General features: G+C 38.3%; 1 protein-coding gene across 1 annotated transcript in view; it reads left to right on the top strand.

The window, feature by feature from the left end:
* Positions 1-17,303, top strand: part of UBE2Q2 (ubiquitin-conjugating enzyme E2Q family member 2) — a 99,607-nt gene that overhangs the window by 77,031 nt on the left and 5,273 nt on the right. The window contains exons 6-9 of the mRNA XM_009886713.1: positions 8,122-8,206; positions 13,532-13,592; positions 15,680-15,770; positions 16,089-16,147. Coding sequence (XP_009885015.1) covers positions 8,122-8,206; positions 13,532-13,592; positions 15,680-15,770; positions 16,089-16,147 — 296 coding nt within the window. The remainder of the gene's footprint in view (positions 1-8,121; positions 8,207-13,531; positions 13,593-15,679; positions 15,771-16,088; positions 16,148-17,303) is intronic.

Raw genomic sequence — 17,303 nt, 5'->3', positions numbered from 1 at the left:
ATTCCAAGGTCATCTAGTAAATAGACTCATCTTTCATCAGAATCTTTGGCACAGCAAGTTAGTTGTCAGTCCACATCCCGCAGAGGCACAAAAACTACTTCGAAGCACTCTCATTCAGCCTGGGAGAATGGTATCGTAATTTATTTTGTCAAACTGGCTTGGGGTATTTGTGGCATTTTGGATGAAGAAGCATCTTTTTAGCTTTTCACTAGAGTCAACTCTTACAGGCTAATCCAGGTTTCCCACTTCTTAATGATATTTAACTGCTTGTCTGATTTCCAGAGGTATCAATTTGGTTGTCCCTATGTCTCTTGCTTGATGCCTTTGTTACAAACAGTAGCCTTCCTTGCAGAATCAACATAAAGCATCTAGGTTGTACGCATGACTTTTGTTGTGGAGCCCTTATTAAAATAACAAAGCCATGTATAAAACTGACTGCATTAAAAGTCATGGGTGACTTAACATGCTTAGTAAACCCAGGAATTTGTGCTTTAAATCCGTTTTATGCGTGAGTTTGTTTTTCAGTAATATCTGCGCTGCTTGGAAATTACTGAGGGGTTGGGGTTTTTTGCCAGACATAAAGCAAGGGGCCTTCAGCAGCTCTGCAGCTTTACTATCACAGTTTTCCGAGTGATCCTGCCAGCAGGCAGTTGTGGAAAAAACTGGTTGTTCTCCAGAAGCTTAGAAATGTTTTGTCACAAGTGCCAGGTTCCAGAGAAGCTTCTACTTCTCAAAGGTGCATGTAGGAGGGAATGATGATGTCATACAACTTTTTATTTAGCCTGGCTTCTGAAGAAGTCAAAACTTGTTTCACGGAGGCTTAAAATATGTAATGAATGAAATTCAGTACTTCTGCTCATGACCAATTTCAGCCAAAGGTAAGGGTTCTAAAATTTTCATAAGTCACCTGTACAGAATGAAGGTGTTTAAATTGCCCTCTACTGTGTGAGCTTGTAAGTTTTTATATGCTGTTTGGCAAGCCAGCAGACAAGTAAATTGTGTCCAGACACAAGACGTGCTATTATTAAGCTAATAGTTGACAATGTGAGCAGTATTTAGGTATACAGGAGGCAGGACCTGGAAGTATTTAGGGAAAGAATAAGATTTAGCATTGGTATGTAGGGAACACCTGGATTTTTGCCCAAGGAACCAACTTTGTTCTAGTTCTTATACTTGATGATTTTTCCAGTAAATATTTTCTAAAAAGCCTAAACTGCACTTAAAAATTATACTAGATTCAAGAAAATTGCTGTTGTAAAGCTCTCTTGATTTGTAGCGAGGGCTATATACATTCAAAGTGCTCAGCGCTAGCCCGGCCAATCCACTTTTAATACTGATAGATCTAGTTATCATAAGAATTGAGGGAAAAGGCTCCTTTAGTTAGCAGAATCCTGACTATTTCTTGTCATGAATTACTGGCCCTAAATAACTTTATCTAGTTTAGGAAAAAAACCTTCTTCCTCTTAGTTACTGACACTTTAACACAGAAAAGTTTGTTTGTAGCTATCTGCTTTGCAATGGGAATAAAATAGTAAAGCTTGTATCAGAGTTCTTCAACTACAAGTCTTCTGCTCCTCTCCCAGTGCTGTTCTAATATAACTGGAGTGCAAACCTGCCAAAAATACTTAAGACTTCTGCTGAAATAGGCAGCATGAGATAGCTGGCTAGAGGAGACTGCTCTTGGATTTGTGTATGAATTCAATGGTTACCTGTCAGGTTGTCTGAAGGAAAGTGTATGGTAATAATAACCCCTTCCAAAAAAAACCAATGAAACAAACAAAAAATCCCCAACCAAACCACATACAAAAACAAACCCCAAAACCTGATGAGCAGTTCAGTATTTAAAAGCAGGTAAACATAAGGTGCCAAACTGTGTTTGCTATACAGTCAAGTCACTAACCATAAACACAACGGTCACTTACTGGTTTTGTTTAACCTTAAATGCTTGTTCAGAGTTTAAGATGCTTATTGAGATTCTGTGTATTTCTGTATTTATAACTCAGACCTTTAATAGTAAGGACTCCTTAATTGTTAAATAAAATAAATCCTCTTGCAGCCTGAAAGGCATGGTCTGCTTTACCATCATCTAAAAATGTGGTAGAATGGAAAAAAGGTTTTTGTAGTGTCAACATTCTTCCTCGGTGCGGAAAGCCTCTTAAAACCGCCCATTTTCTTTTGCTATCTGTTCTTTCCCATTTGGCAAGTATTGCCGTTCCTTTTGCTTTTTCCCTCCACATCTAGTGGAGCTGAAATGAACACTGCTGTGTTTTTGTTTGACAACAGCAGATTCAACTTACATAATAGCTGTTTCTCATGCCAAGACACTCTCGCTGGTGCTGGTGCATAAACAAGGTCAGCTGAGTACAGGGAACAGGGTATTCAACGGCTGCTGAGGAACCGCGGTATTTTTGTGGGTCACCAGAAATAGCTGCGCTGCTTAAATAATTTCTCAAAGGACTTGCGAGGGTTTACTCTTAAGTGCTTGAGAACTGAAAACTATAGCTGCATTACTGACCTAGGGAAGAGCTAACCTAGTAGCACCTAAGTGCGCCTTTATGCTGCCAGCACATGGGACTTTTAATAGAACATATTAAATGTGCTCTAAGATAGCAGAAGTTTGCTCAGTATCCGAACATAAAGCAAAATGCAAATCTCTACTGCCCTTCACAGTGTGTTTCCGTAAAGGACCGTATGAGTTTCACAAACTTAAAAGTAGTGGCTAAACATAGACTGGTTTTCACACAAGCCACACCGCTTGTCTGGTATACTTTGTTCTCTCAGCAGAAGAAAGTGAAACAAAGCCATGCCATTTACGTGCGTGTTGCTGGCAGAGGGAATGTGAAGCCTAATGTAGGGCTTTGACTAGTGCCCAATGGAACCAGAAGACTTTCCAGTTTCTTTACATGTTCTTTGGCCCAAATGCATGGGTCATCCTCTCTCCTCGTGGCTGTAACACAGGTTGAAGTTCCAGATCACGCTAAAGATTTTTCCATAGGAAAGGAGTGCGTGCAGTCCCATTCTCGCATATTCTTAACAGGTTAAAGACTTTTTTCTGCTGCTCAAGACTTTTGTCATAGGACTTTTTAGGGTTTGTGTGTTTTATGCAAGTTAAGAATGTGTATCTACTAATTTTCTAAACTCGTTCTCTTCCTTGGCAGTATCCCTAATCCTATTCTTGCTGGCATCAGGAAATAAACTTAAATTTGGCTTGCGGTACAGTATGTAACTTGGAGCAAGAATTAATCCTCCTCTTAACATTGTAATAACTTTAAAGAACCACTTGCTTACTGGGAATAAAAAAAGGTCTTTGAACTGGAATCATTAACTTCAAATATTTAACAACTTGCTGCTGCTTGCTTTTCAGAGGTCTCTCCCCACATAGTCATTTTGGAGATTAATGCTTTTCTTATTTAGATAATGCTATTAGCTTTTTCCATTTCCTACTGAGGAGTTTATGCACTTTCCATTAGAAGTCTCAAATGTCTCCACTTTCATCTTCAGATTTTTATGAAGTCTAAGGTGTCATTTCCATTTTCAGTCTAATCCTTGAAGTAAGTATGAATCTAATTTAACTTCCAGGAATGAATGTACGTCTGCACAAATACTGAGAAAGTTCAGTGACAATACAGCAAACTTGTATTCTTTAGCTCTTTTTGGATCACTTTAGATTTTATTTTAATGTCTTGGAGGAGTTTCCATTTTTTGTGTTTTGTTTTACCGGGTAATTTTTTAGTCTTGTGGCTGAATTATCTAAAATGTATTGTGAGTGAGGCAATTTACTGTGCTGTTTTGATGTGTGACAGTATTTTTCTGATCAGACAGAAAACAGGCAATCCAGTCTTTGGATTTAAAACCTCAGTGAACTGCACCGCCTACCTCAGATAACTCATTTAAGGAGCAAACTGTGGTTGTGTTTTGAGGGATGGAAGGGGCAAAGAAAATGTCTAAAGGAGAAAAGCTGAGGCTGCAGAACCTCGTATCTCTGGGGACTTAGTGCAGCAGACAGCTAGGGCAGTGGCTTGTGCTGCGCTGATTTCTGCACAGTTACGTGTGCCCCACTGATTTGCGAATGCAGAAGTTCTGAAGCCCTAGTTTTCTTAGGGGTTGCTTAACTGTTCTGTAAAGTATGTTACTCAAATCTATATGTAAAACCAGGACATATGTTCACACTAAAATACTAATAAGGACAGAAACAATTCTGAGAAATGTAATGCTGGACCAAATGTAATGCTCGGACCAAAGTTTTACACTTCTGACAGTGGCAGAAGTGCATCATTAAGGGGAAGAGTTTGAGAACAGGACAAGTTTGTAGTGATGCATTTCATGAATATTTTTCATGTCCAACAATTTTGGCTCTGGGAGCTCCTGCACCAGGTGTTCCTGTGATTTGCAACTCAGCAAGTGGCGTGTTGTCCACAGAAATGTTCACCTCCTGTAGCCGGGATTTCTCCAGCTTACCTGCTCACTGTTCTGGAGAACCACGGGTATGCTTGTACAGGAGAGGATGACAAAGTGAGACTTCCTGCGTCTATTTGATTACTTAATAGGAGAGAAGTCACTTGGGGCTTGCCTGGCAGCTCTTAACTTCTTCGGTTTACGGATCAAATGGCTGTGCCTTTCTGCTCTTGGCATCAACCCCACATGACAGATACCTGTCAGATCCTATGGTCGACCAGTTATTTCTAGGGCAGTTGTGACTCTAAATCTTGATCTCACAACTGGAGAAATGGGAGCTTTATCTCCCTTGGACAGATAAGTCCCACTTTTCCAGAGGAATACTCAGTTATTTATATATTAATTCAGTCTTTGAAATTGTAATTCTCATATAGTGAGTTATTGAAAGTTAGTTTTTAATTTTAGTACCGTTATAGTAAAAACTGAACTCGCTGCTCTACTATATCACGCAATGGTGTGATGCAAGTAGTACTCTCTTCTAAACTGCACTTTAGCAGTAGTTATAAAAAACAAAAGTGACACCAGAATGAAGACTGTGTTTCAAAGTGATGGTGTTTAGCACTAAGGTTACCATCAGGTAGTCTCTGCAGGCTTCCTCTTCAGCATCCTCCAAGGGTATTTCAGAGCATGTTCAGGTCAGTTCTTCAGTGCTAAACTTCTTAGGTTAAGCTTGCCAGCCCCTTTCTCTTGATCATAGATTACTGCTTTGCAGTCTATTGATTCTTGAGATTAGCAAGTCTTGCTATATTTAATACTGCTATATCAGGAGGGGCAGCCCAACCAGAAACTCCTAGGAAAAATGGGTGAAAAACAGTTATAGACTAAGTCTGTTGAGGCTAGCTTACATGCAGTAAAATGAACCTTTTTTTTTTTTTTTTTAAAAAATACTGCTTCAGTTTATCAGCAGTTATAATGGCACTCAGGAGGATATGGGTGTGTTAAGTTTTGCTTTTTAAATTACTACAGTACAAAAGATATATTTCCGTATGCAAAGTTGAGCTTCCAACATTATATACAGAAATTCAGTGGCTTAATTTGATGGAAATAAAGATGCAACGAGGAAACTAGTTTTCCACAGGATGTCTTTGAGAATCTAAGTAATTTTTTAAATTGCCTATATTTAGAGGTTGATATTCTGTGAAAAATTCCTTCTTTCAGTAAGCAATACAGCAGATGAGGCAAGGATATTGCACAGCTCTGCACAGAAGAAAGCCAAAATCTTGACTCTTCTCTATGAAGTTTCTTTCCTCCGAACTGAACACATGCATGAGTCAACATTAATGCTCACAGTACAGGTCTGAAAAAGCACAGCAATTTTACAGAGAATGGTGGTTAACACTGTGTTGTGTTAACTTGTTAAGTGTAACGCTTCCTTTTTCAGCTAATCTGCAAATAGTGGGTATAAATAGTAGTAATCTGCAAATAATGCATATAAATGACTGGGTATTTTTTCGGTAAGTCTTCATTTGCTTGCTGTTAAAGGAAGAGGAATCCCTTCTTTGTCTGATAATGCTCTATAGACCGGGCCTTCAGTAAACTGAGAAATTACTTGTCTGGAGCCCTGTCTTTGTGTGGTCTTTGTTTAATCAGATGAAAGGAGTTGCCTTTTATTTGCATATTTAGTTACAAAGTTAGTTCTTCATACTGGTCCGTTAAGAAAAACTAGTGGAATTTCAGTAATCTGCATGATTAAATCCAGTGGAATATGAAAATGAGTAGCCTAAAAGAGTAGTCTACAGATTATAGTGTTGAAGCTAAGCATGTTATATGATGCTACTGAACAGAGAAGACAAAGGAGTATGTGGAGGCTTTAGCATCAAGTTACTGTTACTGATATTTGACCATTATTAAGAAATAATTTGATCTTTGGAATATGCAATATCACTGTTGACTTCAGGCAAACAGGGATGACATTTCAGGTATCAAACAATGCTCATAGCTGCCTCAGATTCCTCCAGAAATACTTGTCTGACACTTTTGTCCAAAAAGGATCCGTTTGTAGAAGTTCATAGTGTCTGAAAGGAAACTGAAGAAACAAATCTCTTAAAATTTTAAGATGGTGTAGAAAAACAGACCCATAAACTAATCATTCAGTACATCATATAGGGAGGCTCTATTCTCGGTGGGGGCTTTTTTGTTTGTGGTTGGTTGGTTTTGGTTTTTTTTTTCTTTCCCCTCCTGAAGCCATCCTTATGAGCCACATGTATTTCATGAGCCTGTATGTCAGTGGGAGTGACTGAAGTTCAAGCAGCAGTAGAGAACTGCATGGGTCTCATGAAATAGTCTCCCTTTGGGAAACGGACTGCCGGTGAAAACCAAAGTTTCACAGAGTTGGGGTTCAGGGTGATAGCTGCCTTACCTCCTTTGCAGTCCGCATTCCTTTTCCATATTTTAAGTCTTGTAACGCTAATTTTTATCTCTCTGCTTTCCAAAAATCTTGAATGTAAAATGATGTTTCGGGTGGAATATGTAAGCAAGGTAATCATGTAACACCTTAAGGCTTAGAATCAAAGTCTTTCCTGCTAGCTTTAGCATTAAATTGGAGAGAGTAATCTAGGTACTTTTGCTGATCATGTTATTTTAAACAAGTGCTTTAATTTTGTAAGAGGAAAAAGTTCTGTCCTCACTGTAAAGCTCAGAAAATTGAGACAAAAGTTAATACCGAGGTGACAGAACTGTCAGCGTTAAGGATGTGTGCAGGATACATCCAGTGCAGCAGTTGTTGATGTAAGTAGGCATCAGTTACTTGATAACTGGTGTGTTCATTAATTTGTCAATAACTGGTGGGTTTTAGAGCTAGTCATATTTTTATATGCATGTCACTTAAAGGCCTCTCTTTTGTTCCCCCTTTTTTGCTTTAGCACTGTATCTCAGGCTGAAATATCAGGTTCAGAAATTGTATGCTGAGCTTTCTATCGCTTTGAGATGCTCAGTAATACAGAATTGAGCTCTAAAAGAACAGAACAGGTTTCTGCTCTGGTTGCATAAACCACAAGAACTGTCACAAATCACAACAACATATTTTGTATTTTAAGATTCACTTACCTTAGTTTTCCTCTGCATAGGTGTTGGCTAATCTTTTTTTCACTCTGCTGTAAATAACAGCGTTGCTTTTGTTCTGCATTTTCTAAATATATTGGTTGATCTTACTTTGTGCAGAAGCTGGTGTTCTATAGTGGATAGTTCCCAACTCCTGTACCTTTTTTCATAACCAAATAAAAATATACTTCTGAGAAAACAGTAAAACATTATGTGCGGGAGTTTATTCTTAGGACTAGTCTTACTCTTCCTTCCAGTGCATAAGAGCAGAAGGTAAAAGGAAATATTTCCCTATTAGAAATGTACTGTGGATCTGTCTTGGAAATCAAAATGCCAGAGAGATTTAACTCCTTTACAGAAAAATGTCTGTTGTTGTACCTTGATTAAAAGTGTGTATCACCTATACCACGTAGTAGTGTATAGCAATGTACTGCTTTAGAGGGAGTGTCTTGTTTCTTTTGAGTAGTCTTTGCTCACTAGAATATGTAATTTTTCGAAAATGTAATGCTAATACAGAAATTAATATACTCTTAATACCTTCTAGTTAGTATAACTTTGTAATGGAAATAAAGCTGTTTGATGTAAATGCTACTTTTCACTTATTTGGAGTCTTTTTGTTTGTTTCAGGGTGCAGTCTCTGGGTCAGTTCAGGCTTCAGATCGACTTATGAAAGAACTCAGGGATATATATAGATCACAGAGTTATAAAACAGGTAAAATGTTTCGGATTTCTCTTCTTAGAATACACTGTAAAAGAATTCTCTTGGCAAATGCTTCCTGCTAATCCTTCTGTGTTTTGTTGTCATATGTATGTATATATGTGTTGTGTATGTGTATATTTATGTGCACTTGTATGTACCTATGTATTTTTATATATATTATATATAATCTCATCATATAAAATAGTGTATTCGTGGAGACAAAGGAAGTCAGGATACATATCCTCTAAAACGTTCCTCCTTTTTGTTATGCAAAGCTTCATACGAGAATTAACAGGATTGGTGTAACTATGAGAATGCTCTTGGGGTGGATGACTATAAAGAACAGCTCGAGATTATTCCTGTGGGACTTCTTGAGTTTTCAGTACTACCTGAAATTCAGCTCTCCAGGTATATAGGGCAGAAGCTTTGGCCACTACCAGTGGGTAGTACTGCTCACAAGAATATGCTTGCCGCAGAGGCATTTGTGTTCAACAGCAGAAGGTTTTGTTGTTATACAAGATTCAACCTTAATTACACTGCTGCTACTTTTATTAGTTTGTGAAGGTGTTAATCTGATCCTGAGCTCTATGTATTCCTTGGAATAAGGATACCAATGGCAACAGAAAACAAGCTTGTCTTTTAAATTTGGTGAAATAACAAACACTGATTAGCTTTAGGTGGGTAGGTGGTTAGCTATTCTATTTGCTCTATATAAGGGCTGTATCTAAACTAGCTCAGCAAAGGAATCAGTGCATTGAATTGTCTGAGCGTTACCATACACGAAGCAGAAATTACATAGATTATGGGCAGGTTGTATTCCTGTAGGTCAGGTGAGTAGACCAGTCCATCGCTGTGGCCAGGTATGAGAACCTGGTGCAGGCCAGGATGGGAAGAGGAGGAATGCCCAATTAGAATGTCACTCTAAACTTTAATCCTCTATCTTTTACTTTCCTGAACTTGCCTCCTAGTTTATTTCTAGTGGGCTTAAATCTCACTTGTTGGCTAAGGCATTTTAATTCACATGTAAAAGGGCAGAGTTGAAGAGACAGAAGAGGCTTCTGTTTTGATTTGCCTTATTTACCTTTTAGGTAAACAGCTTTTACATGCTGTGGACAGTGGTAAAATGTCTGAAGTATGAATTTGATTAGATAACCTAGTGTTGATCTAATGTAGCCTGCTTCTTTTAGGCTTTATTGCAAGTGAGTGGTTGCCAGTATGCCCTAATCACCATCTATCCGGTAAAGAATGGATTAGTGGGTCTAAGGAACAGTCTAGAAATAGATCTGTATTAAGTCATGAGGGATGCTTTACTGCCAATGTATGATCTTCCGGGTTTGTTTTTTGTGGTTAGAACAAAGATTGGGTATAACAAATCTACTTGTCTATAAAGACTGTATGGTGCTTAATCATATTAACAGTACTGCTGGAGGCACAACCAGGTATCCCTGTAATAGGTGTGGTTTGAGGTGAGGATTTGGGTTGCTAAATAATGCCATTTTTTGGCTTTAGATTAATAACAAGTCTTAACTAGTTGCAAAAGACTGAACTCCTGATGTAGGAAAGCATACTGTAAATGATGAGGAAAAGTAAATCCTGCTAAACTGTAAAGGAAGTTGAGATACTACAGGGTGAGTATAGTAACTTATTATTAGTTTATGACTCAGGAATATGTAAAAGGACTGCAACTGGATGCCTTGTGTCGATCTTTAAAACATGTTAATGAAGGAAAATGTCACATGGAGGTTGACACTACAAAACTGATGGCAATCCCACTTTGAAACACAGTCCTACTGGTACGTTTATTAAATTTTGACATCAAATGATGCTGTTTGTTATAAAACTTAGTAAGATTTGTTCCTTATTGATTCATTTAGTTTTAGGACTTGAGCGAATTTACATATCAGTTCCTCTCCTTTGGACAAAACTCCTGCTTTTATAGCCCAGTTCTGTCTTTTGTTCTTAGATAATTGTCACCGTGTGAGCAGGGGCATGGTACATAATTGACTTTTTTTTAATGTGACCTTTGTTCTGAGTACTTGCTACATGGTCCATTTTTCCCTTAATTTAATTTCTTATTATTAACACACAATGGGAACCCTTGTGAAACTTGGAGGTTCTGGTAACTGTTGCAAGGTAACTTAACACTGTTTTCATTTTTTGTAACACAAGCCAGAAAATCTAAGGCTGCTTTTTAGTCACATAAGGATCACTTTAATTAGTGTACGTGAGGTTACATGTTTTCAGGATTGACAATGGGACAACACTGAGACTTCTGAAGTGAGTAATACTTGTAGTAATAGTCCATTAATTTTTTTTTCTTTTCTCTTGAACTGTTATATAAAAACCTAGCATTAAGAAACACTGTCAGGACTCCAGCTGTGGGTGTATATTCAAGGTAGTATCCATTTTAGAACTGAAATTCCTTTAGTGATTGAAATACTACTGTTGGAGTTCAAGCAAAAGATGACTACAAGCTTGCTGTCACCAGGAAAGTCGCTTATCTGGAAAATCTAGGTGAAGAACTACCCTTAAAAACAAACAGAAAACTGTTTTCTTATGAGCTAACAGAATCAAATTAACATATTCTGCTATAAATCAGACAGAGTTTCATTAACCTGTTTTGATAGTAGGAGTCACAAGTCCTCCTAACTAAGATGATCTCATTTCCTAATATGAAGTGGGAGATTTGGTTAGTTCAGATGGAAGAATTCACAACAGTCTGAATATAATTTGGGGGGTAGGGAGGGGGAGGAACAAAGAATTTGGGGATATCGGATGCAATCTTTTCTGTTCATAACTTTAGCGCTTGTGTTGTTCATATATAGTGACTTCAATTCTCTGCTTTTATCCAAAGACTGTGTGGGATTGACTTCCAGTTGTAGTAAAGTTCCTATAAGTAAGACATTGCCTCTATTTTGGAAGGGATGGTTTTTCTTCTACTTTTCATCTCTTAATTTTTTGTTTGCTTCATGGTTCTGTGTGCTTACTTTTATTTCATCACCCCTACAGATGGCCTCTTAGAGGAACAAGACAAAAAAACCTCCTGTGTTTAAGTGAGGGGAACCTACCTTGATTCCCTTTCCTACCTTAAGGACCTCTCAGAAACTGGTACTAATCAGAAATTCTTCTTGACAGTAACTTTTTTCCTCTTTATGCCTAAATTAACTAAAAAAGCATATGAGCTGGTTCCAAATAACACCTCTTGAGTATTAAAAAAACCAAACAAAACCCCCTTCAACTTTGGATGGTGTTGTTCAGAAGCTTCTGTATCAAGACAGCAAGCAACCCTGATGCTGCTGCTCTTCATGAGGACATACAGATAATATTCAGCTCAAAATCTGGGTGCTTGAAAGGTTCATTAAACTAGCTTGCTGTTCTGTTAAAGTGCATTCTTGTCAGTCCTGAACTGTGCGTATCCCTCTGAAGAACCCTTTTACAACTTCTGCTTTAGGTATAGTACAGCTCTTAAGGCCAGCAAAAGTTATTACTTTGTGGAAGCTGGCAAAACATGTAGACCTTGGTAACCCATGGAGCTGAAGGACTGATACCTGAATTCTGGGTGACCGCAGGACTTTTAGGGTGGTGGAAGGAATGCAGGAATAACGTTAAAGGCTTAGTGAATAAACAAGCTGATGGAAGGTCTCTTGTGATCTTCCATTATTTAGGATATTGTTAGAATCCATACTGTATCTTGTTGTGTTGTCTGTAACAGTATTTTATACTTGTGCTAGGTGCCAAAGCTGTAATACTGAGAGGCTACTTTTTCCAGTCTTCACTCCCTTTTGGATATAGGTGGAAGAAAATATTCTGGATACAACGGTGGCATAGACTAATCATTAATGGGAGTTGACAATGAGTAGAGTTCTGAATGTCAACTCTTTTGTTGTTGTATCAGCGCAGTACAAATTGGAATTCTTACACTTCGTGACTTCCACTTATACTAAGGGCAATTCAGGAAATAGTGTCCTTGGATCTGGGAAATTGGAAAAAGGCCTTAATAGCTTCTTCTGTTCATCCTTGAACAGAGAAGTGTGGTGGCTCCGAACTAGCTGCTGATTAAAAGGGAGATTGAGAGCACAGCGAGTAATTTTTCAGACCAACTTTGTCCTAGACTTAGAAAAATTTGAAATTGTGATCTTGGCTGCAGTACCCACTTGTTTGTGGCACTGTGGTAAGGAGAAACAAGCATGGTATCTTTACCTTGTTTACTGAGGGTTTCTTTACCTTGTTTACTGAGTTTTAGAATGCTTTAGAAGTAAAGGTGTCTGGACAGCTTGAAATGTCATCTGTGCTCCAAGTACTAATGCTTAAAAGTTTCAACTGCAAGATAATGTATTCTAGAATAATAAAACTCAGAAATGAATACTGTAATTCCTTGGAGAGAATGTAGCGTCTGCAGTCTACTGGTTGTATAGCCTTCAGAAATCCTAGGCAGATTCCTGATTTGCATGTCTTCCAAATAATTACGTCAGCAACAGATATGCCGTTAAATATTAGACCAGGTAACGAGTATAATCATAGTTGTTTCATGTATATGCATTAATAGTCTGGAGCAGAAGAGATTAGACTTTTGAACATCACCGATACCATTTTCTAAATCTTGTCTGATGGTTAAAGAAGTACTGCGTTTTCCTGGGCTGCCTGTGAAATTCTGCCGAGAGGAAGCTTGAATGTACAAGAAAAAGGCAGATAACCTTTCATCCTTCCCTTGGAGTGAAACATGTAACTATTGTTTAACGTGCTTAAAACAAATGTACTACTGAAAATCACTAGCTGGCTTCCAGAGACAGCTATGCTTTTAATGCATCTTTCTGGCTTCTTTGGTCAGCTGTTGGAAATGTGCTTCATCCAATGCAGTGTCTTCTTTTCTTGGGTTTCTACTCCATACACTGTATGGTGTCCTGTCCTGGTCTGCCAATACCGACAAGAACCTGTGAAATACAGTGCTGCGTACTCAGACTGTGTGTTAAGTGTTTTAAAAGTATGTTGGTCATCTACTGGGTATAAAATATACTGAGTACTGAGCAAGCTGGATTTGTAGCTGTGGAAAGTTTGAAGGGGAACTGGGAGGGGGGGAAATGGTTAGGTGTCAGAAAAACATTTTGGTTCATGTGGAATTACTTTTATAGAAGTGAAAAACCTTTTTTTTTCCTTGTAGTTGCTCAGAAGTGCTCCTGCTATTGGAGGAAGGATGTGCCTCAGTATCAGTATATCAGTATCTTGTCTATTGCATACATCTACTGACCGTATTTGTACTTAAAAGCAAAGAATGTTTTTGCTAAATTTTACCTTGTTAAACTTTTAGTGCATAATTAATTCTATCTTACATTCCTACAGGGATATATTCAGTGGAACTGGTAAATGACAGTTTGTATGAATGGCACGTTAAGCTTCTAAAGTAAGTTATTAAAGTTTTTTCATGTTCTGAAGAATCTGTTTACTATTGCTGCAGAGATTCTTACTTTTTATAAATACGAATCTCTAGCCAGAGTGTATAAAATAGTGTGGGGTGGCTACAATTCTGGTACACAGAAATATGCGCAGAGATTGAACTGGAGTAATTGAGCTGACAAAAACCAAACCCTCTTTGCACAGCTAACACAGTGCATATTACTGTAGCTTTCATTACTGTCCAATTATCTTTCCAAAACTACTCTAAAATATGAAACTTTAAATGATGAAATTTTTTGTCTAGAGTTTTTGTCTGAATTGTTTCAGTTTAGTTTTGTTTGGGTTTCATTTCAAGAAAATGTGACTTCTAGTTTCATTCAAGATGAAACAGATTCAAGAAGGAACAGAACTGTCTTAGTGTCATTAGTTCTTTATTTCTACACCCGAGCAGACACACAGGACTGAAACTTTTAGGTATAACATAATTAAGACTTACGTAGTTACATAACTTGTCTTCTATTATGTACTGCTTTTCACAGTGTGTGTACTAGATGATAACTCATCTTGTGTCCATGGTCCAGTAACTTTAATTCTAGAGGTATTATATTGAAATTATTCCTAGTAATGGGATCATCTTTCATCAACCTACAAGATAACCTGTAGGAAGCAAAAGCCTATCCAAGCTACGCTGGGTGGCTGCAAAGGATGGCAATGGATGAAAGAACTTCCATCAGTTCAGATATGTCATGGTGAATAAGTATAAGGACGTAACTGTTTCAGCACAATAGTTGACCTGCCTGTAGGAACTGTTGCCTTGTCCTACTGGCAAGACTTGTACAGCTATGTCACCGACTGCTGAAATACAGTTCTGTTTCCTTCTTAGTGTAAATCATAGGTATATGAATGTTTTGAAGCTGAAAATGGCAGGAATGACATATGTCAGAAAAGTCTGTGCCATGTTACAGGAGGCCTTGTCTCTCGAGCACTTCTATAGCGAAGTCCTCAAAACACTGTGCAGTGATTTGAAACCTCTTTTCAAGTGCTGTGAACAGGTCTGATTTTTTTGCCTTCAAGAAAGAGAAAATGGAGTGCATGCAGCAAATGGCTTCCAGAATGACTAAGAGAAGATAAGAAGTGTTGTGTTTGTTTATCCCAGCAAAAAGTGCCTGAGAACGAATTAACTGTGTGCAGACTAGTTAAGGGGGTAAATGTCAGAGAGAACAGAGCCCATTGGCCTAAGGAACAGTATTTGTTACTCGAACAAGTAATCCTGAACTGGCCTAGTACAAGCTAGGCTGGAAATTAAAGGTTTCTAAGCATTAGGAGCTTTTCTTCTGAAAGAGCTTCCCATTGGTAGGATGGGGGCAAACTGCCCACATAATTCTGAAATGGGATCTAATAAATTTGTGGTTTCACCTGTAGCAGAGACTTAGGTTTAGTAGTCTATATCAGTCCCTTTAACCATCTGCTTTCGGCTTGCCACAGGCATTTTTTTGACTAGTCTCTTTTAAAAGCTGCTGGGCTGTCAGAGCCTGGGTGGGATTAACCCAGTAGTGTTTGAATTTATGTCTCGGCTGGTTGCCAGCAGCATTTTGCAACAAACAATTGTTGAAATTCTGCTGAGCAGAAGCTGCTGGCTTTAGTGCTTCTGCTGATGCAGATTACTTTTAACAGCTGATACAGAACTGTGATCGCATATTCCATAAAGGATTCACTAACTGTGTACTGAAAACTAGATCGCTACAGTCTTCCTATTAAAATAGATTTATTTTTTTTTTATCCTCACCCCCCTGCCCCCTATTCAGTGAACTGAAGAGAATTGAAATTGCTGTTTTCAAATGAACAGGTTATTTTGTGCTAACTATGTTCAAATAACACTTGATAGTGTCAGGAATCTAGTGTGTTGCAGCAAGCTTTCATGCTCATCCCATGGCAGTGTTTACTTTGTAAAGGGAGCAAGAGTTTTCTACAGTTCGCTTCAAATTACAGTTTGGAAACTTACAGATACATAAAGGAGCCCGTGAAGAGTAATTACTATTTACAGGTAGTTAAAATATTACTTCATCCAGGATCTCCCCCCTGCTTCTTTTACAGGGTTGATCCTGATAGCCCACTGCATAGTGATCTTCAGGTCTTAAAAGAAAAAGAAGGTGTAGAATACATTTTACTCAACTTCTCTTTTAAGGTATGTGTCTATGGGAAGACATGTTGGGGTTGAATTTGTAGCTTACCATAGAAAGTGACTGAATAGATCCTTAGCTGTTACTTGGGTAAAGATGGAGCTGTAGCATTAAAGAAAAAGAAAAATTGTAACTTTAAGTTCGGCACTAAAGCTTCCCAAAAATTGGTTTTTACTCAGTACTGTGGAAAAGTGATTTTTACAGAACTGAAAAATTTTACTGCTTTAAATCTGATTTGCCAAATAAAGCTATTGAAATACTTCCTGGTTAGGAAAGCACTGTCACGGTATATTTCTTAACCTGTTTTTTGTTATGCTTTTCAGGATAACTTCCCTTTTGATCCTCCCTTTGTGCGAGTGGTATCTCCTGTGCTCACAGGAGGGTAGGTTTGAGTCACCTTACAGATATTTTACTTTGTGGTACCGATGTTACAACTTGAGACAGGTTGTTTGGGTTTGAGGGAACATTTTGACACTGCCATGTGGACTTCAAGAAATTTCCCCTAAATATGTGCATGAGCTGCTGTAGACCTTGAGTTTGATGAAGAGGTTAAAGTGTGATATGGAAGGCTTCCTTCTCAAGCTGTATGAACTAATAGTAGGCAAACAGCCAGGCACAATTCCTCTTTGACTTGTGAAGTTTGTATCTAGCTTTGAAAGACTCTGTGCCTGCCATCATGTTTAAGAACTGACCTCTTTGTGGATGGTTAACATTGCCGTTACTTCTCCTGGTGTTCAGAATAGTAGGGTGTTTTGAGTTGGTGCTTTGAACAGGTCTTGCTTCCTATGTTGCCTTAAATTTGCCGTACAGCCTTAACTGACTCTCTTTTGCTGGTAACACTGTCATAAAGTTTTTGTCTGAAAACTCTTCAAATGCTAATCCAAAAATACTAAATTTAATTGACACCATGCTGCCAAAGTCATCTAAAATGTGTTTGAAGTGATGTCTCTGGCACAGAAACTTGTATACATCCATGGGCAGAAGATCAAATCCACCTTCCAAGGCCTTGATGCATCTTCTGCTGGCAGGAAATTATACTTGTACGTTTGAAAACGCAGTCTGTGATAGCTGGTGCTGATTCTGATTTTATTTGAATTGCTGTGTGTCTTTTTTCATAGAATCATAGAATGGTTTGGGTTGGAAGGGACCTTGAAGATCATCAAGTTCCAACCCCCCTGCCCTGGGCAGGGACACCTCCCACTAGACCAGGTTGCTCAAAGCCCCATCCAACCTGGCCCTGAACATCTCCAGGGATGGGGCTTCCGCAACTTCTCAATTCTTTCATTGAAGAAATAGTTAGTGCAGTTAAGTAGCGTTCAAGAGGGTTGCTGCTACCATAGAAGTAAACAAGCAGTGCCAGACACCAGAAAACTCAGTTGGATTCTGGTTTTGTTGTACTTGGACTTTGTGGAATGAAAGAAAGAACGGCCCAGAAGGTCTGGATTGCAGTGGTCATTTCCCTTTGAATGTTGTACAGATCTACATTGTTTGAACACCTTGCTCATAGAGGAGACTACTTTTTTTTTTTTTTTTTTTTT

This window comes from Charadrius vociferus, unplaced genomic scaffold, assembly GCF_000708025.1.
Source record: "Charadrius vociferus isolate BGI_N301 unplaced genomic scaffold, ASM70802v2 scaffold356, whole genome shotgun sequence".
Lineage (NCBI taxonomy): Eukaryota > Metazoa > Chordata > Aves > Charadriiformes > Charadriidae > Charadrius > Charadrius vociferus.
Note: the sequence above shows the minus strand (reverse complement) of the source record. Positions and strands in the feature narration are given on the sequence as shown.